At 41.9% G+C, this 25,891-nt stretch overlaps 1 protein-coding gene across 1 annotated transcript in view; it reads right to left on the reverse strand.

Annotated features, from left to right (window-relative positions):
- Nucleotides 1-25,891, reverse strand: part of LOC134210913 (basement membrane proteoglycan) — a 654,698-nt gene that overhangs the window by 182,732 nt on the left and 446,075 nt on the right. The window contains exons 4-5 of the mRNA XM_062687352.1: nt 14,636-15,239; nt 14,406-14,518 (exon numbers count right to left, since the gene is read on the reverse strand). Of these exons, the coding sequence (XP_062543336.1) occupies nt 14,406-14,518; nt 14,636-15,239 (717 nt within the window). The remainder of the gene's footprint in view (nt 1-14,405; nt 14,519-14,635; nt 15,240-25,891) is intronic.

Below are 25,891 nucleotides of genomic sequence, written 5' to 3' on the forward strand. Positions count from 1 at the left end.
TCATCCATCAGATATTTTCCCTTGACGATGCACTTACTCAGATCATGTAAATTTACATTACCTAGCCAGAACCCGATCACGACGGGTTCGGTACTGTATGTTAGAATCGCCATAACTCAGAACATGTTACTCTTTGAGCAACATTGGTTTCAAGAAGTGAAAACGGTAGAGTGGTATCAGAACGGACTATCACTCTGCGGGCCTGAGTTCGATTCTCATGTTGACCTTTTTTATTTATACAGCATAAAATAAATTATGTAAATTTAAAACAACACATAAATTGGAAATGATAAGTGATGTAAAAATAAAATGAAATGTAAATTTCTATCGTTTATCATGCTCCAATTATGTGCATGCTATTTGATGTAAATGTACATGATTCGTTCGAACTGTGTGTATTCTTCTTCTGTTATTTTTTTATCTAACAGTCATATATAGGGGAACTGTCCCGATCTCCATCTCACTGAAGATATATTCATCTTATCGCGAAACAAAGAAATACAGCATCAATTTTGTCGCTTCTTTTTGTCAACATGCGTGCTCACTGCTGAAAAAATCACAAAATTAAAAAACAAATTGAATTGCTTTCCATTGCTTTATTTTTTCCCTTAATTATTCAGATCTGTTACAGTTTTTTTTAATTTCCATTTCCAATGGAGATTCAAGGCTTTACAGATTCTACATGGAATGCGGAACATTTACCGGGCGCCAGGCAATGCGAGCTTAGTAGGCTGAACCCAGGACTGTCCAGCAGAATACGGGACGGTTGGCCACTGTAACCTAATGCCTGCATGCAGATAACGTAATGGTGTTGCTAGAGTTAGCGCATCCCACGGCTATTATTGTTAAGGTTTGACTCCTAACATACATTTGTTTTTTTAATTTCCGCCACTTCGCCGTGAGAGGTGAAGTGATGAAACGAAAAAAGGTTTTCATCTAGCAGTCACGATTTTCGTTTATCTTCCAAGGCTAACTTCATAGAAAAAAGTGATCATTAGAAAATTTAGAAAAAGTCGAGTTTTGTAATGAAATCAAGTTGATTGCAGTTAAAAATAGGCTTTTTTTATTTTTACTGAGGTCTGTTGAAAATATTAAGCGATGAATATTTTTACGTTGTTTGTGGTGAAGGCATGCTTTTGAAAATGGTGAATAGGTCCAAAACTGATCTGTTACGTATGTCCTTTTGAAAAATTAAGTTAGATTCCCGGAAAGGTAAAAAAAAATAAAAATTAAAATCGAGAAACTCCTCGAATTTGTTTAAGAATGTTTGCGAAATCCTTATAATTTTCCGAAATTTTTTTTTGTTCCCTCAAAATATTAATTTAGGGCGAAAAATCCAGGGAGAGGGACAGAATTCGTTTTAAATATTAGTAGCGGCCTTATTTGACTCTAAAAGTATTAAACAAAATAAATTTCATCCGCGGATTTTTTGGATTTATTTTTTGCATTTAGCTTAAATACAAAAAAAAACTATTCAATGAAAATTCCGCGGCAAAAAATTAAATTTCGTTTCGTTTCGCAAAATTTCGAATCAAATGGACCTCGATTTCGTTTCGTTTCGAAGTCTCGGAAGTAAATCTGAGTTTCGTTTCGAATCAGCAATAGCATTTCCAATTTCGTTTCGTTTCGTTTCGTCAGGAAAAAAATTGTTATCGCATACCCTTAGTATTTTATACCTGAAACCCGTACCCGTTTTATCTTACAAACCCGTACCCAAGGAACTCGATATTGTCAACCGCCTAAGACGAGTTAAGTACTCTCCATTTAATTCCACCAATTATTTTCGAATCTTTGCAGATACGTATTTCGACCACAACTGTGGTCGCCCTCCACTAAGGAAATTCGGCATCGATCTAGTATTCTCCAGTAGAAGCAACCAACTCAAGTTTCTATTAGGTTCAACGAAGGATAAAGTAGAAATATTGAATAAGGCAGGTGTTTATAAAATAAGTTGTTCCCAATGTGAAAAAGTCTATGTAGGCCAAACAAAAAGATCATTAGATATAAGGTTCAAGGAACATATGGCGGAAGTGAGTAAGGCGAAAATAGAAAACGATAAGGGATTACAGTACGAATTTAGATTCAAGGTAGCAGAGCATGTGTATAAGGAAAATCACCCAATTACGTAATCAAATATTAAAATCTAAAGAAATGTCTCTTCTCCATGGAAACTCGATGTAGCTGAGAGTTTGAAAATCTACCGACAGGTACAAACAGCGCTGTTGAATAAGGATCAGGGAAACGGCAGCTCTTGGCTCTTCAAGTTTCTACCTAAGCAATAAAGTAATTAACTGTATAGGTAAATAAAGTAGGCAAATAAGATTAGATTTAGGTACCTTAGCGTAGTATAAATAGTGTAAGTTGCGATTGTTTTCTTCAAGTCGAGTCAAGTATGAGACACTGAAGACGACCACACAGTTGTGGTCGAAATACGTATCTGCGAAAATTCGAAAATAATTGGTGGAATTAAATGGAGAGTACTTAACTCGTCGTTGAATACATTCCACTATAAGAGCTTTCGATATAGTACTATTTTTTTCAAAACCGAACCCGTTGGCCTTCTTTGAACGGATGCATTTGCCTGGAATAGGTCGAAAGGAGTTGATTAAACCTTCTTTAAAAGAATGAATCTGTCCAGAAAAGGCGAAGGAAGGAGTAATGCCTTTTTTAAATAGTAGCGTCTGCTCGGTACTAAACGAAGGGAGGATATAATACCATATTTAAATGAATACGATTCCTCGGTAAAGAAGAAATAAAGGATTATTTATAAAAACGTCTATCCGTAACAACCGTAACAAAGTAGAGGGAGGAGATAATCCCTTAATCTTATCTGGCCCGTCCAGATATAATAAAGGATTTGTAAGAGGAAATTGAAATGTTTAAAACTACTTCTACATATTTTGGGAGGCCTTCTTTGGACGTGCGGGATGCGTGGCTGCCAAGTAATACTATGCTGATGGAGGCGTCTAACTTCTGGCCTGGTCTATATATTTTTTCGACTTTTTAGGCATAAAAGTTTCAACGTATTAATTTCGTGTTATACAAATGCCAAAAAAGGTAACTTGGCTTAGAAACCTCACAGGTAATAATTGTGGAAATGCTGAATGAACACGAAGCTCTTCGTTATTAATATTCCGCGAAATAGTGCATTCTGCAAAATGGTACGTTCCGGTCATTCGGCGAAAAGGTACAAACTGCCAAAAGTTTGGTTTCATCAGTACCCGCTAAACGGCGGAGGACAACGAACAACGGTTTCGTGGGATCAAACCCCACGGAAGGGAGCGGTTACGCTCCAATACTTTTTCCTAACTAAATCTATCACATGTTGTGCATATGCATAATCGAGTTTCAGAAATAAAAAAATAATTTCCACTTCGGGTGGCTCAATACCCGAAGCATAGGGAGTTAACTTTGAATGTACTCAGTTACAAACCACCAAATATCATTCCGCGAAATGTTCAACTGCGAAAATGAATTCCGCGAATTAGTTTTCGGCGAAATGTTATACAATCCCAAAAATGAGGAAGGTTCAAATGGCAAAAAGTCTTTCGGCCGAAAGTCATTTCACCGAATGCCAGTTGAACGCTACATTGAATGTCATCTATCAAAAACCCCATTTAACCGAATGGGTCGCTTGGCCGAAATGGTTATTGGACCGAAAAAGTAATTCGACCGATAAGGGACATATGGCTATACTGATCATATGGTCAGAAAAGTCATTTTGCCGAATAGGTTATTTGGCTTATAATCCTGTTTGGCTGAAATGATCGTTCGACAGAAAAGATTAATTGGCCGAACATGATATTCAGTCACAAATGCCACTTGATTTAACTGGTAATAAGGTCGTAAATGTCGTTTGTCCGCACAGGTCTTCTTCTTCTTCATTGGCATTACATCCCCACACTGGGACTTTGCCGCCTCGCAGCTTAGTGTTCATTAAACACTTCCACATTTATTAACTGCGAGGTTTCTAAGCCAGGATACCATTTCTGCATTCGTATATCATGAGGCTTACACGATGATACCTTTATGCCCAGGGTAGTCGAGACAATTTCCAATCCGAAAATTGCCTAGACCGGCACCGGGAATCGAACCCAGCCACCCTCAGCATGGTCTTGCTTTGTAGCCGCGCATCTTACCGCACGGCTAAGGTCATAGGTCATTTGGCCGTACGAATCAAACGATCGTAAAGGTCATTTGCTATATGGATCATATGGCTGAACATATCGTTTGGCCGAACAATAGTAAATGTGAAAAGAGTGAAGTGTTTAATGATGTGATTGAGAATAACTCTGATAATATGTGGCAGCCGTTTAAACCCTGCGCTTCGATTGTTTTCGTGGCTAGTGGACGAAGTGATGCAAAATTTTTCTTCACAAGCGTTCTGAATTTGATCTACCAGAAACCTGCGGTTTTCAGTGTACCCTCCTCCATTGTCGTCGTGCATGCACCGAGTATTCAGAATTCTATTTTTACGCCGGCGGTTTCACAAGTGCACAATAAAGCACAATAAATTGCCTCAAAACACGTCATGTCCAAGGAGCAATCAGAGTTCTACGGTAATTCAATAGCTTGACCGTTATTCGTGAGCAGCTATTACCACTCAACTCGTTCAACTTGCTCCGGCGCCGACAGAAAACCAGTTGAATATTTTAGTAAGCTTCTGACAGGTAGTGCAGAACCTCTGTAGTCAGTTGCGTAGTATGGACATGATTGCTCGCTCACTTATAGAATAAGTGGTTGACAATCTGCCGGTCTCAAAGTGAGCTGCAGCCAGCAACGTTAGCCTCCAAAGAGTTTCATTGAGAAAGCTGAAAAACGATGAGCAGGAAGAAAAACGTTTTGTCAATGCACATACAACAGAGGCAGATTACAAGACTGTGGTCAAGTCGACAATGCAACTAATCACCTGAAACCCTGTTTGATGTGCAAGAAGAATGGACACAAAGTGAAAAACTACAACAGGTTAAAGCAATTCTCGCTGGAAGACAGTTGAACCTTTGTCTTCGATGCCTTATTCCACACGATAAGCGGCCATGCAAGGCTACGGTTTGTGATATTGGCAGTTACGAAGCCCGTCATCATAAACTACTGCACCCTGGAGATCCTCAACTGTCAACTACTGCATCCAGAATGTCAGTGAAAAGTCATGCTACATCACCAGCAACTATAAACGTCCATCGCCAACTTTCTTGTTCAGTGCTGTTCCGGATTCTGCCCAAAACACTATATTGAAATAATGCGTCTATCAACACGTTGGAGATTCTCCACGATATGGCTCAGTGCATACAACAATTTTGAAGGATTTGAAGGATTTGTGAAATGATATAAAAACAACTATCAAAAGTCCGGCTTCAAATCTCAGCTGCTGGCTGGTAGTGATAGTAGGCAACCTTCGAGCTACGTGCGAACGGTTGAAAGTTTGAATCTTCAGCCGCATCCTCTGCATCAGGGTATAAAATATTCAACTACATCAGCGGTTCTCAACCTTTTTCTTAAGAGGTACCCCTTCGTGCTTTTACCTTCATTGAGGTACCCCCATTTTTTTTGCAGTGAATTAAACATAACTTATAAGATATATGAAAAACGGACCTGAAAACTAACTGAATATATAGCTCTCAAAAAAGATGTCTGAAATGTTCGAAGAGGGAGGAGGTTGGAGGGGGCTTCCGAGCCTTTTGAATTAAGGCTTCTGCGCATCTCGTCCGAGCTGGTTATAGACTCGCTAAATTGGGTTTGCGAACCTCTTGAAAGGAGGCTTTCGCGCCTCCTAAAAGGAGACTTACAACCATAATGGCAGAAGACTACCGAACCTTTTGAATCGCTTTTGAACCGCTTGAAAGGAGGCTTCTGAGGCTTTTGAAAGCAGCTTCCAAACCTCTCGAAAGGAGGTTTCAGATCCTCTTGAAATGAGGCTTCCTAGTTTAATAAAAATAGGCTTCCTAGCCTCTTGAGGGGAGAGTTCCTAGCCTTTCGAAAGGAGGCTTCTAAGCCTCTTGAAATGAGGCTTCCGAGCCTCTTGCAAGGAGGCTTCCGAGCGTCTTGCAAGGAGGCTTCAGAGCCTCTTGAAAGGAGGCTTCAGAGCCTCTTGAAAGGAGGCTTCCAAGCCTCTTGAAAGGAGGCTTCCAAGCCTCTTGAAAGGAGGCTTCCGAGTCTCTTGAAAGGAGGCTTCCGAGCCTTTTTAAAGGAGGCTTCCGAGCCTCTTGAAAGGAGGCTGCCGAGCCTCTTGAAAGGAGGGTTCCGAGCCTCTTAAAAGGAGGCTTCCGAGATTTTAGATTCTAGAATTTAGACACTCTGCATTTTGTTCCATACTGTATATTGATTAGGTTTTGATTTACTGATCACTATGCATGTTATGTATAAAATAGGACGTTCAAGAAAAAAATTGCACAATTGTCAAAACTTAATCGATAAGTTTTAATTGGATCTGGAATACATCCGCCATTACGCATTTTTGTCCGAGGTACCCCCAGGGGCCAGCGAAGGTACCCCCAGGGGTACATGTACCTCAGGTTGAGAACCGCTGAACTACATGAAGCAATTTCGGCCAGAATTTTGAGTAACATCGCATGATTAATCAAAATGTTGTACAACCTCCTAGGTCTTCTTCTTCATAAACTGACTCATATGATTGGTACTAATAATGGTCACTGTGTATGACAAAATATAATTCGCCTTGCTTATATTGACTTTTGGCGCTAAAGATACCTTTCAGTTGAACGTCGAGATCAAATCTTTGTGGGTAATTATTGTACCGTGCAAAAAAACTACTCCTCCGTTTATTTTCAACCGCAACGACAAAAAAGCGCCAAATAGACGTCTTATAAAAAATACATCCAGAAAAAAAGCTGATTTGATTTTTTTTGTAAATTTGACCGCCACGTTATGTGTTGTGGTGGTGAATGCTTTGATAGCACGTGCTATTTTTACTACGGATACATAGTATACATGGCACAGCAAGTGCTGGGCAAAGCGTACCATTGGTACTTCACGTACCTGAAGGAATAAAATAGACCCCATCTCGCGGTCCTTAGCCTCTTATCCTGAAACTCCTATCCCTACCTCCTCGCGGTGCTGCCCGGGATACGAGCAACCTTAGGGAAGATCGGGTAACCAACGCCGGTGGGAACTATGATCGTATGCTGACAGGGAAGGGGTGTTTGCTCCTCTCCGGAGGTGCAAATCTTATAGAGCGTCTGTTCTCCATGTCAGGATCGACTCACATCAGCGTCTGCTGATCATCGTCCGAGTGCCAGCGAGGGACTTTAAGTGAAACTGGTGATCCACCGGAAATAAGGAGGAATGGTCCTCCGGAAATTAAGGGGGTTTGGTTTCAGGCCCTGCAAGCCAGCCAAAAAAACTCACACAACGAACAATCAACAAGAGAGTACGAACCGGAACCATCGGCGAAGACCACTGCGACGAAAAGGGACTAACGATTGGAAACTCGGTTCGTGGAACTGCAAATCTCTCAACTTCATCGGGAGCACACGCATACTCGATGTGCTCAAGGACTGTGGATTCGGCATCGTAGTGCTGCAGGAGGTTTGTTGGAAGGGATCAATGGTGCGAACGTTTAGATGTAACCATACATCTACGAGCTAGGAACAGCTTTCATAGTGATGGGTGATATGCAAAGGCGTGTGATCGGGTGGTGGCCGATCAATGATACAATGTGCAGGATGAGGATCGAAGGCCGGTTCTTCAACATCAGCATAATAAACGTCCATAGCCCACACTCCGGAAGCACTGATAATGATAACGCATTCTATGCGCAGCTGGAACGTGAGTACGGCAGCTGCCCAAGCCACGACGTCAAAATCATCATAGGAGATTTGAACGCTCAGGTTGACCAAGAGGAGGAGTTTAGACCGACTATTGGAAAGTTCAGCGCTCACCGGCTGACGAACGAAAACGGCCTACGACTAATTGATTTCGCCGCCTCCAAGAATATGGCCATTCGCAGCACCTACTTCCAACACAACCTCCCGTATCGGTACACCTGGAGATCACCACTGCAGACAGAATCACAAATCGACCACGTTCTGATTGATGAACGGCACTTCTCCGACATTATCGACGTCAGGACATACCGTGACGCCAACATCGACTCTGACCACTATCCGGTGATGGTTAAACTGCGCCCAAAACTATCCGTCATCAACAATGTTCGGTACCGACGACCGCCGCGGTACGACCTAGAGCAACTGAAGCAACCTGATGTCGCCACTGCATACGCGCAGCATCTCGAGGCAGCGTTGCCGGAAGAGGGTGAGCTCGATGGGGCCCTCTTGAGGACTGCTGGAATACAGTCAAAGCAGCCATTAACGACGCAGCGGAGAACAACGTCGGGTATATGGGACGAAGTCGACGGAACGATTGGTTCGACGAAGAGTGCAGACAGATTCTGGAGGAGAAGGACGCAGCGCGGGCGGTCGCGCTGCAGCAAGGTACCCGGCAGAACGTGGAACGTTATAGACGGAAGCGGAGACAGCAGACCCGCCTTTTTCAGGAGAAGAAACGCCGCCTGGAAGAAGCGGAGTGCGCGGAGATGGAACAGCTGTGCCGTTCTCAAGATACACGCAAGTTCTATCAGAAGCTCAACGCATCCCGCAAAGGCTTCGTGCCGCGAGCCGAAATGTGCCGGGATAAGGATGGGAGCATCTTGACGGACGAACGTGTGGTGATCGAAAGGTGGAAGCAGCACTACGAGGAACATCTGAATGGCGCTGAGAGTACAGGCAGTGGAAGTCAAGGCAGCGGAGGAGATGACTACGTCAGTTCAGCGGATGATGGAAGCCAACCAGCCCCCACCTTGAGGGAAGTTAAGGATGCCATCCAACAGCTAAAGGCCAATAAAGCAGCTGGTAAGTATGGTATCGGAGCTGAGCTCATCAAGATGGGCCAGAAAAAGCTAGCCACTTGCCTGCACAAATTGATAGTCAGAATCTGGGAAACTGAACAGCTACCGGAGGAGTGGAAGGAAGGAGTTATATGCCCCATCTACAAGAAAAGCGACAAGCTGGAGTGTGAGATCTTCGAGCTATCACCATCCTTAATGCCGCCTACAAAGTGATATCCCAGATCATCTTCCGTCGTCTGTCACCATTAGTGAATGAGTTCGTGGGAAGTTATCAAGCCGGCTTCGTTGACGGCCGCTCGACAACGGACCAGATCTTTACTGTACGGCAAATCCTTCAAAAATGCCATGAATACCAGGTCCCAACGCATCATCTGATCGTTGATTTCAAGGCGGCATACGACAGTATAGACCGCGAAGAGCTATGGAAAATTATGGACGAGAACAGCTTCCCTGGGAAGCTTACCAGACTGATCAAAGCAACGGTGGATGGTGTGCAAAACTGTGTGAAAATTTCGGGCGAACACTCCAGTTCGTTCGAATCGCGCCGGGGACTAAGACAAGGTGATGGACTTTTGTGCCTGTTGTTCAACATTGCGCTAGAAGGTGTCATGCGGAGAGCCGGGTGTAACAGCCGGGTACGATTTTCAACAGATCCAGTCAATTTATTTGTTTCGCGGATGACATGAACATTGTCGGCCGAACATTTGCAAAGGTGGCAGAACTGAACACCCGCCTGAAACGTGAAGCAACAAAAGTTGGACTGGTGGTGAATGCGTCAAAGACAAAGTACATGCTTGTGGGCGGAACCGAGCGTGACAGGGCCCGCCTGGGAAGCAGTGTTACGATAGACGGGGATACCTTCGAGGTGGTCGAGGAATTCGTCTACCTCGGATCCTTGCTAACGGCTGACAACAACGTTAGTCGTGAAATACGAAGGCGCATCATCTGTGGAAGTCGGGCCTACTACGGGCTCCAGAAGAAACTGCGGTCGAAAAGATTCGCCACCGCACCAAATGTGTCATGTACAAGACGTTAATAAGACCGGTAGTCCTCTACGGACATGAAACATGGACAATGCTCGAGGAGGACTTGCAAGCACTCGGAGTATTCGAGAGACGGGTGCTTAGGACCATCTTTGGCGGTGTGCAAGAAGACGGTGTGTGGCGGCGAAGAATGAACCATGAGCTCGCCCAACTCTACGGCGAACCCAGTATCCAGAAGGTGGCTAAAGCCGGAAGGGTACGATGGGCAGGACATGTTGCAAGAATGCCGGACAGCAACCCTGCAAAGATGGTGTTCGCTTCCGATCCGGCAGGTACGAGACGGCGTGGAGCGCAGCGAGCGAGATGGGCAGACCAGGTGCAGAACGACTTGGCGAGCGTGGGGCGTATCCGAGGATGGAGAGATGCGGCCTCGAACCGTGCATTGTGGCGTCAAATTGTTGATTCAGTGTTATCTGTTTAGATGTTAACTAAATAAATGAATGAATGAATGTTGTGAAGTGAGGTGACAAAGAAGGCCAATAGGCTTTGCCAAAATCAATAGATTATTTGAAGCTTTGCTCTGCACCTGCAGTATAATTACCTCGAAGTATTTTGTGACCTAGAAGGCCTTCATTTACAGTACATAGCTAATCTATACCACCATTGCCTCTGTATTTTGATCAGTATTGATAATGACAAGCTGTTGTTGACGTTTTAAAAACGTAAGGGAAGAATTGCAAACAAGTTACGACTAAAACCGAGACTAAGTTGGACCATATACGGAAAAGCCGAAGGTTTTGCTGCCTTTTCCGAACAAAGTCTTCTCCACATTTGCGTTCATTTTTTCTGATCAACAGCTGCCTAATTCAGTGAAGGATTTCTTCTTCATCGAAAACGTGACGTGGGTGTTGCATTATAGTTCCACTAGTAGAACACTTAAGCAGATAAGAGTGAAATTGTGAAGTACACAACCATTTATTGTTGAAGTTGAACACCTACGCAAACAGTGCAGACTAAACATACAGTGCGTAGCGTTAGCCTAGAGGTAAGCCAATTCACGCAAGTGCAGGATTCGAGATACGAAATTGGCTTTTCAATTCCAGATTTTGAGCGGTTCTGGAAATAAGGTTCGGAATCTTCGGAATATTTCATTGCGAAGAAGTCGACTGATTTAGAATGATTTCTGGATATGACGTGGCAGCCGGAAAGTGCTGTGGGAATGTCTATACAAATTTGAACAACCAACCAATAATGTACCAATTGACAAAATAGGGATGTAAAACCATCAATATTGATAAACAGTAAACAACTCGTTGAATGAATTAAAACATTAACAAATCAAAAAGTTGAAATACTAGGAAAATATGATAAAGTTTATTGCTCAAGAATCATTTAGTTACCGATTTTTTTTTTTTTATTCTTTATAAGAGTGATTTCTTCAGTGTTAAAAGTTCTTCACTTAAAACCGAAAATGAACTTTATAGTCGGTTTTCAATAAAAGCCAACCAAGAATGATAATATTAACTGCAATGAACGACCATTTTGCTTCAGCTCTGTTCAGGTTTCATGAATAAAATTTAAATATAAAGTATCGTAGACTAATCTCCCATGGTGTATACCTTCAAGCTATTATTTTACAGTCCATTGAATATTCCTCTGATAGCGCCACAAAACTTTCATCATAACGGTTGACTGTTGGGGGTTTACAGTGTAAACTTTTTGCTGCGATCACGTGAACAATCCACATTGTGGACAGCAGCACAGTGGTTCGTCATCGTTTAGGGACTGACCAGATGGGTTCCGATATTGAAAATAATGCATATCAAACCACAAATAATTTCAGATGAAAAAAAACTGTTTTTTTAGCTAAAGAAGAATATTTTTGGCCAAATAAGCGCTCACTCAACAACACTCGCACCTTATGAACAAAAAGTATGGTACAAATAAGGTGAATTGTAATTTCCCGTACGAAAGGGGATGTATAAAAATTTAACCTCATTTCATAAATTTAAAAATAATATTATTGTGCTTTTATAGAATTTTGATGAATTGATTACGTCATCTCTGTTAACCACCAGTTGGGAATGACTGAATTGCAGCAAACTGAATTGATTCTGTTTTTTTTGTTTTTGTGACGGCACAGCTTTTACGGCCTTGTTCAACTGAAACCTAGTAGCGTACATGCATCTGGTTTACCACGTCTATCCTTCACTGTTGTGTAGTGAATGAACTTTCCCACACAATATGATCAGTGTCATGCAGTGTTACGTGTCTCTTCATTTCATTCACAAGTTTTTCGTGCCATACTTACTATGCCACCCACAATGCCTCCAGCGCGGTAGCTACGTGTATGTATGCCCGAGGCATTCATCAAACATGCTAACATTGGGATCAAGTGAGAGGCTCCACGACACTCCACGCTGCCTCTCGGCTGTGTATCTGATGCTGCGGAGCTTTTATTTATTCATCTCACACTGAGCAAAAATAGTGATGAACGTTAGGGGGTACACATGGAAACCATCGCTCCTTTTTCATTTGATGGAAAACATTCGGAAAAGCTGTGACCTAAACAGTTGTTCATTATCTCAACCTTGTTGGGACCCCAATCGAATCAACTTTATTATAGAAACCATTGTTATAAGGAGCCACCCTACTGTTTACAGACACGAAACCATCAACTCCCGCAGAAAGTTCGTCACGGTAGCACTCAATCAAGACGTTACGCTGTTAGCCATGTTGACCGCGTTGACGAGCTTTGGGTCGGTTAGTGCACTACTGGTGGCAGCAATTCAGACGTTTCCTATGCATATTTAATTGCAAAATCAATGATGTGGTGAGTTTTCGCTCCGTTTCTTTTCGTTCAACTTTTTGTACAAAACTTAGTCGAATCATCGCAAACACGTGTACGTCAAAGTGAAGGTGGAAACGACGACGATAGGATTACTTACTTTGAATCGATTGCCATCTCACCACCATTGGGCGAGGCTACTATTTGCGGTTTCACGTGCTGGTTGGTCAAGTAGAACAGGGAAATGCTGGTATTTCGTTGTTTGTTTTGTTGTTTTTGATCTTCATATTGAGAGACAGTCAAAGCTTCAGGTAATAATATACAGAATGTTTTAGCTTTTCGACATTTAATATTAATCGCCTACCACTCTGGAGGCATTTTGGGTGCCAATATCATGGCTTATGACAGATGTTCTATCATGTGATCCAGTGACTCAGTGTTTAGATTACAAGGGTATTATTTGTTTTCTTTCGTACACTAAGTTATGTCGTGGTATGTCTGTGGAATATTATGAAGATAAATCGGATTAGTTGGACACAACACCAGTCCCGGAAGCTAACACTTTTTTCGAACAAATTCCCCTCTAAAAAAACCCTGACAAACTCGGTCATTCCGCGAAATTTACTGTTTTGACTACTTGATTTGAATTTAAATGCATTCGTGTGGTTTGCACTAGTCCACGTAATCCAAACCGGAAAAGCCACCAAAAGCTTTCTGGCTGAATATTTAGCACACCTCGCAGCGGGGAAACCTCTCAACAAAGTCGCGTTGGACGGGCGGTGCTTGAACTTTTTCGTCGTCTATTTTGCGGCTTCGGTATCACTACGGCTTTATGCGCGGCGAATATTTGCGAGATCCCTACATCCCTCGACGGGGACCGAAACGTTCCACGTCAACCATCGTTAGCAAAAGCTTCGACGAAAATTTATATAAAAAACTTTCCCGTCCCCTGACATGGCGTGTGGTGCGGTGCGTCAGACAACTGAATCAAAAAAGTACGAATAACGGTATGAAAAAGTCACTTCCTTCAATTTGACCGGACGCAGCAGACGGCGACGATGATGACGATTTTGCTCAAAGCATACTCCCTTGGGACCTGCATGAGGAAAACATAATTTTACGACGGATTATGAATCGCCACGGCAGTTGGAATGGGAAGCGTGAGTCTCGACGGGGGAGTTGAACTGGGTCCCGGTCTGGGAAACCAATGACATCGACCACAACGACGATGACGACGCGACAGCGATTGTCACTTTATTTTCGAGCACACAACATTTTGACACCCTGACCAAGGAATTTGTTCTACTTGGTCGAGAGGGCTCCGCATATGAACAAGTGTTTGCAACACATGTTGTCCTCTTCTGAGTATCTACATCATCACTAAAGTTGAAAAAAAAACTCAACATCCGAAAATCATGCATGATTATAATCAAGCACAAATCACAAGGCGATGAACTCATCGGAAACAGAATTGTGAATAATTCAATTCATTCCATTGTATCATTGCATGATATGTTGGTGCTCCTCTTTGTTCAAAACAGAAAATTGAGGTATTTATCTATCAGCTGTCCCACACGCCACGCAGTCTACCACAGTCTACGAAGGTTCCAAAAATAATCTTTTATCTGAGCGATCCACACGCGTTCTCGTACTATCGAGAATAATTTTTCCCGATATATTGTCCGACATTCCGGCTACGTGTCCTTTAGACACTTGCTATCAATATTGAACAGAAACAAGCTTATCAATAGATTATCACTAGAATACATACCATCTTCACACCGGGGACCGGATTTGCCGAAAGGACAAAGACACCGCTGTTGCTGCCCACTTTCGCCGTTGCTGCAGATCCCTTCATAGCCGCAATCCAGCGTACATGGCTCCCTGTTTCGAGACGAAAAAAAACACGACGCAGTCAATGAGTCACGCCTTGAAGCGCACATATTTCCCGTACAGAGCGGTCCAAATATGATTGAATCGAATCAATGCTCTAATATATACCTTGTCACGACGGGTGTCGATCCCAGAGTAGAAGCTGACGATGTCGAACTTTCCTCACTCGTGGCAGGTGGTGAAACGGAAGCTACTACCTTGCCACCGTCAAAGTCATCCTCGAAAGCCGTCAGCGCGAGAGCTTTTATTTCACCGGGATTGCTTCCGTCTGCGTCCTGCATATGTAATGAGATGTCGTCGGTGATTTCCATATGAACTGACCTGGAGCTAGTGCCACTACTATCGCTTTTACTTCTGCCAGCAGTGGCACCAGTGACGATTGGTCTCTTTTGGTCGCCGTTATTGCTGCTATTAGCGGAATTGGTTTGCCCGCGGCCACTGCCACTGCCGGACGATTTTGACGTGGCCAATTTCGAGCTGTTCGTTTTCCAATTATGATTAGCTTTTCTCAGCGACAAAGTGCTGTCGAGTGCGTTGAGATTTATTGGCTTCATGCTGCCTTCGCCGTCCTCGTCGTCGCCGTCGTCGAAGGTTTTCATCGATATGTGCAGGTCGGACATGTCCAGCTTGGCACTGAACGAGGCACCTCGCTGATACAGGACGTCCTCCTCTACCGCAGACATGTTTTCGTCGGTCGTTGTGGAGTTGATTTCTGGAAAGAAGGAATGAAACGAAAATAGTTTTATCAATATGAAAAACATTTTTGTTCTGTAGATTCATTGTGCAATATCACTGAGGCTGTTTCCCGCCTCGTTATTTATCAGCAAATGAGCAGTCAGTTCAGCTATGCCAAAATTGTGTATGATATATGTAGCGTACCCAAAGCAATACAATTTAAACCTCTACATTTTCTTCAAAATTCCAGAACTTGCTAGCCAATTTGTGGACTATGTCATGATTGCTTCAATTCTGCTAAAAAATCCGGGATCTTTACCCAAATTTATTTCAAAACATTGAATTTCTCTTCAAATTGAAAGATTAATTTAATGAATCAGAAATTAATTCAAGAACTGTTCTCGGCTTCGCATCAGCGTTCCTTATATGGGTCTTTGGATCCATCAGATATAATTCTTAACGTATGTAGTCTCATGCACAAGAAAGCCGAATCGAGGACACGACCCCTCAAATTGGGAGATTGAGATCATATAACTGACTGAAACAGAATATGTTTCGAAAGGAAAAGAAGATTTGTCATGAGATGGTACTCATATGTTAAGGGTAGTAGAGAAAATATCCAATTAATTGCATATTATTCGGCAACTCGGCCGTACGAAAACCATTTTTTTGTTAAATATCTTGGCTGTGCATATGCACAGCATATGTTTCGAAATGGACAAATTGATATGAAATTTGCGAAAAAGTGTCTTGGTCTGTCCACGTGTCTTGGAGGGACTCGAACCCTCAACCTCCTACTCTCTAGATAGGCGTGATAACCCCTACAACAAGACCACTTAAAGGTCACGTTTGCGGAAAAGCCATCAGAATCCGAGTACCAACCTCCACCGCGGTTAGCTCTCTTTTTTGCAAATTGAATATCTTTCGGATGCTTGATTTGTCCAATCTCCACATGCGCTTTACTATTGTATATCCACAGCCAAGCGAGTGCACATTGTTTATTAAACGAGAGGATCGCACTCCATGCCCCCCAGTAACTGTCTGGGCGGGACGGTATAGAATGCGAATTCAATCGCACTCTGCTGTGCCAAAGGCTTGCTTGGCTAAAGCATTTGATGAGTTTGATTGCCTTTTTCGTAAGCGGTCGCGTGTACTCAGACGACTAATGACGGTGAAAGGCCGACACTTGATTACGATTAATTGCATATTATTCGGCAACTCGGCCGTACGAAAACCATTTTTTTGTTAAATATCTTGGCTGTGCATATGCATATGTTTCGAAATGGACAAATTGATATGAAATTTGCGAAAAAGAATCCACGTGTCTTGGAGGGACTCGAACCCTCAACCTCCTACTCTCTAGATAGGCGTGATAACCCCTACACACTTACGAAAAAGGCAATCAAACTCATCAAATGCTTTAGCCAAGCAAGCCTTTGGCACAGCAGAGTGCGATTGAATTCGCATTCTATACCGTCCCGCCCAGACAGTTACTGGGGGGCATGGAGTGCGATCCTCTCGTTTAATAAACAATGTGCACTCGCTTGGCTGTGGATATACAATAGTAAAGCGCATGTGGAGATTGGACAAATCAAGCATCCGAAAGATATTCAATTTGCAAAAAAGAGAGCTAACCGCGGTGGAGGTTGGTACTCGGATTCTGATGGCTTTTCCGCAAACGTGACCTTTAAGTGGTCTTGTTGTGTAGGGGTTATCACGCCTATCTAGAGAGTAGGAGGTTGAGGTCTGAGTCCCTCCAAGACACGTGGATTCTTTTTCGCAAATTTCATATCAATTTGTCCATTTCGAAACATATGCTGTGCATATGCACAGCCAAGATATTTAGCAAAAAAATGGTTTTCGTACGGCCGAGTTGCCGAATAATATGCAATTAATTGTAATCAAGTGTCGGTCTTTCACCGTCATTAGTCGTCTGAGTACACGCGACCGCTTACGAAAAAGGCAATCAAACTCATCAAATGCTTTAGCCAAGCAAGCCTTTGGCACAGCAGAGTGCGATTGAATTCGCATTCTAAATTTCATATCAATTTGTCCATTTCGAAACATATGCTGTGCATATGCACAGCCAAGATATTTAACAAAAAAAAAAAAAAAATATCCAACCTGAAACTTTCCATGTAAGGCCAGAGGGATTCGAATGTTTTCACATGGTCTTGCTTTATACAAGCGCATTTTATTGCTAGGCTAGAATAAACCTAATAGACCAACTTGTATCAAGTACGGCCGAAATATCGAAAATCTTCATATTGATCACGTAAAGCATCAAGAATTGTTCGGATGTTAATATTCTGAGATCGCTAGACTTTGCCTAGTGCAGTGAAAGGATGTTCTTTGTAGTTAAACCAGCTTGAAAATACGGCCGAAACGTTGACAACTTTCTTGTCAACTATGTGAAATATCAAGATCTGGCTACTCGAAGTACCGCTGATGTTAGCTTAGATCAGTTTATTATTTTCGGAAATATTTTAGGAAACAAGTGAAACCACCCCATCGCGAGAGGCATATGAAAAAAAGTCACAAGACCAAATTTCTGCAAAATTTTTGAAAATTTTAAAGTGCTTAAAAAATTAGATTTATTATTTTTAATTTAACATAGAAATACGTCTGTCTATGAGGCCGTTACTAATATTGAAACAAAAAATGTCCTACTGGTCCTCGAATTTTTTAAAGAATATTTTGCAGATCCTCAAAATTTTCCGAAAAAATCATTGTTGCCCCCTCAATTTATTATTTTTGGGAAAAAAACCGAGAAGGGTGGGAGACATAGTTATTTCACCTATTTGTGTCGGCCTAATGTAGTAAAATTAAGAAAAAATTCTTTTGACGATTTCTGTAAATTTTTGATGTTTGCCTAATTTTATTTTCCCATTGAATCCTTTTGAATGTTACCAAAAAATGATCTTCGATATGAAAATTATAATGCAATAAGGAGGACTCTAGTAGCCTTGCGAGCAAAGACGAAGGATTGCCAATCCGGAGATGGCGAGTACGATTCTCGGTACGGGCTAGAATGTTTTCTGGTAAGAAACTCTCTCGACACCCTGGCCATAGTGTATCCATTGTACTTGCCATACTCATACAATGGCGGACATAGAAAAGCTTTCAACTAATAACTGAGAAACGAACTAAACGAAACGTGGAAGATGGGGGCGAGGAACTCCATGGCTTCGCTGCGATAAAGATGCGTAGCCTATACCAGTAGAAGGCGTAAGCAATTGGGTTGCTTTCAAAGAAGAAACCGCTTCTCCATCGCCAACCTTCGCTGAAGATTACTTGAACCAGTTCTTCAATTACTACCAAAAGACCAAACCTGTTGTTTCTTAGTCGTTAACTACACGTCCCGAGCAGCAGAAATTAACTCAATGGAACCTTACTCTGTTATTGATACCATACTCTGTTATGGAAGAAAGCTGTCTGTTTAAACAGTCAGATTTAATCCAGAAGTTGGAAAGTGCTAGCTCTATTGCAGCTCCAGTGACCCATTTCAGACTGCCTGGTATTTCATGACCAGTCCGAGGTCACTTTTGCTTACAATAAGCCCCGCCTGTTTATGCTACCATTATCAAATGAACAATGGACCCATAAATAAACTTCCGGATTATCCAATCCAGAGCGTATTTAGTTTTTTTTAATGAAATTAGAGTGCAAATTGAAACAATCTCACCAAATCTGTAGCATCAGCAAGTATCTGTAAATTAACTTCGTAGCACTATAGATGCGCCAACGTGAATACACTTTTCACCAATCCACAGTCAGCAACGCTGCATCCGACCTGTGGTTAATTCCAAATTCCAAATTGCACTACTTTAGGGCTTAGAATAAAAAAACACACGCGTCAAAACGGACGGACTTTATCAAACGAAAACCGAACATTTTGTATGTAAAGCAGTGTTGACCTCGTTGGAACAGCTTCCCGGAGGCGTCTCTTCTCCTGCACAGAACTTCCCGTTCACAATCCCGCAATGCATATTCTCGAAAAGCACATAGAAATCCTGACACACAAATCTCCGGCCGTTTATTCATTGACCGGACGAAACAATAAAAAAAATGACGTGACGAAATGAAAACACATCTAGGGTAGTGAGCTAATTCCCGTCGTAGTAGGTAATGCTTGGTTTTCAAATCTAATTTATACGCTATCCCAACTACTTACTCTAACTAAGTTGTATGTAACACGTATTTTAGAGTTCCTAGTTTTCATTGTGTACTATTAGCGCATTGAACAAATCATAGTTTATTGAGAATCGGCAATTAAAAACAAACTTCAAAATTTTTAAATTTGTCTTATGAAAATCTGTTTACGTCCATGATAATTTTCATTCGTCCAGTCTAAAATTCGATGGATTGCTGTCAAATAAATCTGTTGGTATTGGTGTGCGATTTCTACAAGTACACCAAATTAGTTTTTTATGCGGTATCATACCGTGTTAAATAAAAATAACATAAATTCAATTAATATTGGCCTGTTTTAAATATGACATGTGTACATTGTGAAACATAGAATAGAATATGTGTATGGAGCATGTTCGCGGTTATCCAAGAAACACCTGAAGTGGAGGCATTCAGATCTTTACGCGTAACCAATGATCTACAGGCCTGTTTTGTAAATGTAATGTATCCGTTGTGGTACATATGATAGAATCTGCATATGGAAGATCTTCACGGTTATCCAAGAAATCCCTGAAGTGAAGGCCACCAGGTCTACAGGACTCTACGACACTACCCATAATTCCATTACCCATAATGCCATTACCCCGAAGGCCACAATCCCGAACGCCATTACCCCGAATGAATCACTACCCCGAATGACATTACCCCGAATAGGGCACTGCCCCGAATGAGCCAATACCCCGAATCAGTCAGTATTTCAAGTTTATTCTTCATTTCAATGAAAACCATTTTTTTCTCAATAAAAGTTTGTTCAGAATTACTAACATTTTTTTACGAAATAATCAATACCAATCTTTCGTAACCTCCTATTTGCGTCTTTTTCAACTAGCAAGTACTCGATGGTGCGTTCCGTTCTTCAAACTGGAATTGTTTCAATACAGTATAGAACGACTAATTCTTGTTCCGTGAAATCCCATTCCACTACGTATTTGAGGGTAGATTTTGCAGCATTTTTCATGTAAAATGCAGATAGTTGGTGGAAACTTAACCACGACGACTGGGCTATACTTTAGACATATATAGACTGCATACTTTAGATGCAATGATGGACAGAATAAATTAAAAGATCCTTTGTGGAAATGTAGCTTCAATACTGTATGAAAAGCTGGCGGTTTACCTTGCTGCGACAAGAAGAATGACAGACAGACAGCTAGAAGCATAATGAGGGCGGCATCTACTCTTTTTGTCTTTTTATCTGATTTTATACCAGGCAGTCAAAGGAGGCATCATCTCTGTTTGCTTTATACTGGGCAAATTCGAACTTTTTGCATTATACCGGGCAGATGCATATATTTAAAGAAGGCATCATCTCCTCAGTTCGCCTTATTCCGGGCAGACTCATTTATTAATTATTCACCCTGGTTACCTTATATCAGACAAACGCGTTCATTCATAGAAGGCATTTTTCTTCAATCTGCATTATACCGGACAGGCGCGTTGATTTTAAGAAGGCATTATCTTCTCAGTTCGCCTTACACCGAGCAAGCGCGTTTATGAAAATTATTTTTAAACGCAAAATTGATCATATTAGTAGTCTAATGAAACTATAAAGCTGTGCTAAATATTGCTTTTTGTTGTTGAAAAAATCGAAGGAAGTTGAAAGCCACCATGGGAAGCATAGGGTTAGAAAAAGGTGGTCCAAAATTTAAAAAACACCTTAATAAAGTTAAACAAAGGTTTAAAAAGGCATTGTTTTCTCTGTTCGCTTCACGCCGGACAGATGCGTTAATTGCAAGAAAGTATTATTAATGGACGAAATGCAGAGCCATAACATTCACTCGCTGTCGGTTTTCTGAGTCACACAGCGCTTCAGAGAGTTACATCGACAGCAAGCTTCGTTTCACTGAACACATCTCAGTTACCATCGCTAAGGCAAACACTATGCTGGGATTCTTACGGCGTAACACAGCACAGTTCGATGATGTTCATGCTCTTAAATCGCTGTATTGTGCACTAATTCGTAGCATACTCGAGTATGGAGTACAAATCTGGGCTCCGTGTCATTCCGTTCACGTCGACCGCATCGAGAGAATACAGAAAATACAGAAAATTAGTTTTTTTTAAATAGAATTAAGTCAAACTATCAGTCTGTGCAATCCATTAATTGAAGGCGGTGTTCAAATAAATTATAAATTAGAAAATTATTATCTCCTCTCTCGTACAATAGCACTTTCGCAGATAGTAATGGGGTAGAATGACAGTCCAAGTTAATTACACGTAAATAAAAAAATGTTTGGTTAAACAGAATCATTATTGCGTTTCTCTAAGTGACTCCAAGTAGCATATTTTTTTTATACTTTGCAATTTTTTTCATTTCACGATTCATCGGTATCTGTTTTGAAATACTTTCGGGGTAATGGCCTTGCAGGGTAATGGATTTCGGGGTAGTGTCCCATTCGGGGTAATGGCTTTCGGGGTACTGTACCGTTCGGGGTAGTAGCCTTCGGGGTAATGGAATTCGGGGTACTGTCATTCGGGGTAGTGGGGTGGAGCCGGTCTACAGGCGTAACCAATGATCTACAGGCCTGTTTTGATCAGGTCAAAAGGTCTACAGGCATAACCAATGATCTACAGGCCTGTTTTGTAAATGTAATGTACCCGTTGTGGTACATATGCTATAATGTGTATATGGAAGATCTTCACGGTTATCCAAAAGATCCCTGAAGTGAAGGCCTTCAGATCTACACGCGTAACCAATGATCTACAGACCTGTTTTGTAAATGTAATGTACCCATTGTGGTACATATGATAGAATCTGCATATGGAAAATATTCACGGTTATCCAAGAAATCCCTGAAGTGAAGGCCATCAGTACAACAGGCATAACCTATGATCTACAGGCCTGTTTTGATCAGGTCAAAATGTCTACAGGCACAACCAATGATCTACAGGCCTGTTTTGTAAATGTAATATACCCGTTGTGGTACATATGGTATAATGTGTATATGGAAGATCTTCACGGTTATCCAAAAGATCCCTGAAGTGAAGGCCTTCAGATCTATACGTGTAACCAATGATCTACAGACCTGTTTTGTAAATGTAATGTTCCCATAGTGGTACATATAACCGAATCTGCGTATGAAAGCCGTTCACGGATATCCAAGAAATACCTGAAGTGAAGGCCATCAGTACAACAGGCATAACCTATGATCTACAGGCCTGTTTTGTTAATGTAATGTACCCGTTGTGGTACATATGATATAATGTGCGTATGGAAGATCTTCACGGTTGTCCAAGAGATCCCTGAAGTGAAGGCCTTCAGATCTACACGCGTAACCAATGATCTACAGGCCTGTTTTGTAAATGTAATGTACCCATTGTGGTACATATAACAGAATCTGCGTATGAAAGCCGTTCACGGATATCCAAGAAATACCTGAAGTGGAGGCCTTCAGGTCGACACGCGTAACCAACGATCCAAAAGCCTGTTCTGAATATGTAATGTACCCATTATGAAGTGAGCATGTACCATATTTGAAACCGGAAAACTTTTTTAAGTTATGCATGTAGATCGAAAGGCCTTACTCCAGAGATTTCTTGGATGACCAAAAACATATGCTGTAAACGAATTCTGTTTTTCGTACTACAGAGAGCATGTACCATATTTGAAACTGGAAAATTGATCTTTAGTTACGCGTGTAGATCAAAAGGCCTTACTCCAGGGATTCCTTGGATGACCAAGAACATATGCAGTGAACGCATTCTGTTCTTTGTACTACAGAGAGCATGTTATTATTATTATTATTTCAGACTAAGGCCGAAGTGACCTGTGCGGTATGTAAGAGTCTTCTCCATTCGGCTCGGTCCATGGCAACACGTCGCCAGCCACGCAGTCTACGGAGGGTCCGCAAGTCATCTTCCACTTGATCGATCCACCTTGCCCGCTGCGCACCTCGCCTTCTTGTGCCCGTCGGATCGTTGTCGAGAACCATTTTCACCGGGTTATTGTCCGACATTCTGGCTACGTGCCCGGCCCACCGCAGTCGTCCGATTTTCGCGGTGTGAACGATGGATGGTTCTCCCAACAGCTGATGCAACTCGTGGTTCATTCGCCTCCTCCATGTACCGTCCGCCATCTGCACCCCACCATAGATGGTACGCAGCACTTTCCTTTCGAAAACTCCGAGTGCGCGTTGGTCCTCCACGAGCATCGTCCAGGTCTCGTGTCCGTAGAGGACTACCGGTCTAATGAGCGTTTTGTAGATGGTCAGTTTGGTACGGCGGCGAACTCTATTCGATCGAAGCGTCTTGCGGAGTCCAAAGTATGCACGATTTCCAGCCACTATACGCCTCCGAATTTCTCTGCTGGTATCATTTTCGGCAGTCACCAGTGAGCCCAAGTACACAAATTCTTCTACCACCTCGATTTCATCACCACCGATGCCAACTCGCGGTAGGTGGCTCACATTGTCTTCTCTTGAACCTCTTCCTATCATGTACTTCGTCTTCGACGTGTTGATGACTAGTCCGATCCGCTAGTCCGAGAGCATGTACCATATTTGAAACCGGAAAACTAATCCTTAGTTACGCGTGTAGATCAAAAGGCCTTACTCCAAGGATTTCTTGGATGATCAAGAACATATGCTGTGAACGCATTCTGTTCTTTGTACTACAGAGAGCATGTACCATATTTGAAACCGGAAAACTAATCCTTAGTTACGCGTGTAGATCAAAAGGCCTTACTCCAGGGATTTCTTGGATGACCAAGAACATATGCAGTGAACGGATTCTGTTCTTTGTACTACAGAGAGCATGTACCATATTTGAAACCGGAAAACTAATCTTCAGTTACGTGTGTAGACCGAAAGGCCTTACTCCAGGGATTTCTTGGATGACCAAGAACATATGCAGTGAACGCATTATGTTCTTTGTACTACAGAGAGCATTTACCATATTTAAAACCGGAAAACTGATCTTCAGTTATGCATGTAGATCGAAAGGCCTTACTCCAGAGATTTCTTGGATGACCAAGAACATATGCTGTAAACGAATTCTGTTCTTTGTACTACAGAGAGCATGTACCATATTTGAAACCGGAAAACTAATCTTTAGTTACGTGTGTAGATCGAAAGGCCTTACTCCAGGGATTTCTTGGATGACCAAGAACATATGCAGTGAACGCATTATGTTCTTTGTACTACAGAGAGCATGTGCCAAATTTGAAACCGGGAAACTAATCCTTAGTAACGCGGGTAGTTCAAAAGGCCTTACTCCAAGGATTTCTTGGATGACCAAGAACATATGCAGAGAACGCATTCTGTTCTTTGTACTACAGAGAGCATGTACCATATTTAAAACCGGAAAACTTTTAAAGGTTATGCATGTAGATCGAAAGGCCTTACTCCAGAGATTTCTTGGATGACCAAAAACATATGCTGTAAACGAATTCTGTTTTTCGTACTACAGAGAGCATGTTACTCCAGGGATTTCTTGGATGACCAAGAACATATACAGTGAACGCATTTTGTTCTTTGTACTACAGAGAGCAAGTACCATATTTGAAACTGGAAAATTGATCTTTAGTTACGCGTGTAGATCAAAAGGCCTTACTCCAGGGATTTCTTGGATGACCAAGAACATATGCAGTGAATGCATTCTGTTATTTGTACTACAGAGAGCATGTACCATATTTGAAACCGGAAAATTGATCTTTAGTTACGTGTGTAGATCGAAAGGCCTTACTCCAGGGATTTCTTGGATGACCAAGAACATATGCAGTGAACGCATTCTGTTCTTTGTACTACAGAGAGCATGTACCATATTTGAAACCGGAAAACTAATCCTTAGTTCCGCGTTTAGATCGAGAGGCCGTACTCTAGGAATTTCTTGGATGACCAAGAACATATGCTGTGAACACATTCTGTTCTTTGTACTACAGAGAGCATGTACCATATTTGAAACCGGAAAACTAACCCTTAGTTACGCGTGTAGATCAAAAGGCCTTACTCCAAGGATTTCTTGGATGATCAAGAACATATGCAGTGAACGCATTTTGTTTTTTGTACTACAGAGAGCAAGTACCATATTTGAAACCGGAAAACTAATCCTTAGTTACGCGTGTAGATCAAAAGGCCTTACTCCAGGGATTTCTTGGATGACCAAAAACATATGCAGTGAACGCATTCTGTTCTTTGTACTACAGAGAGCATGTACCATATTTGAAACCGGAAAACTAATCTTTAATTACGTTGTAGACCGAAAGGCCATACTCCAGGGATTTCTTGGATGACCAAGAACATATGCAGTGAACGCATTCTGTTCTTTGTACTACAGAGAGCATGTGCCAAATTTGAAACCGGGAAACTAATCCTTAGCTACGCGTGTAGATCAAAAGGCGTTATTCCAGAGATTTCTTGGATGACCAAGAACATATGCAGTGAACGCATTCTGTTCTTTGTACTACAGAGAGCATGTACCATATTTAAAACCGGAAAACTAATCCTTAGTTCCGCTTTTAGATCGAGAGGCCGTACTCTAGGAATTTCTTGGATGACCAAG

The sequence above is a fragment of the Armigeres subalbatus genome, chromosome 2, assembly GCF_024139115.2.
Source record: "Armigeres subalbatus isolate Guangzhou_Male chromosome 2, GZ_Asu_2, whole genome shotgun sequence".
In the NCBI taxonomy this organism is placed as follows: domain Eukaryota; kingdom Metazoa; phylum Arthropoda; class Insecta; order Diptera; family Culicidae; genus Armigeres; species Armigeres subalbatus.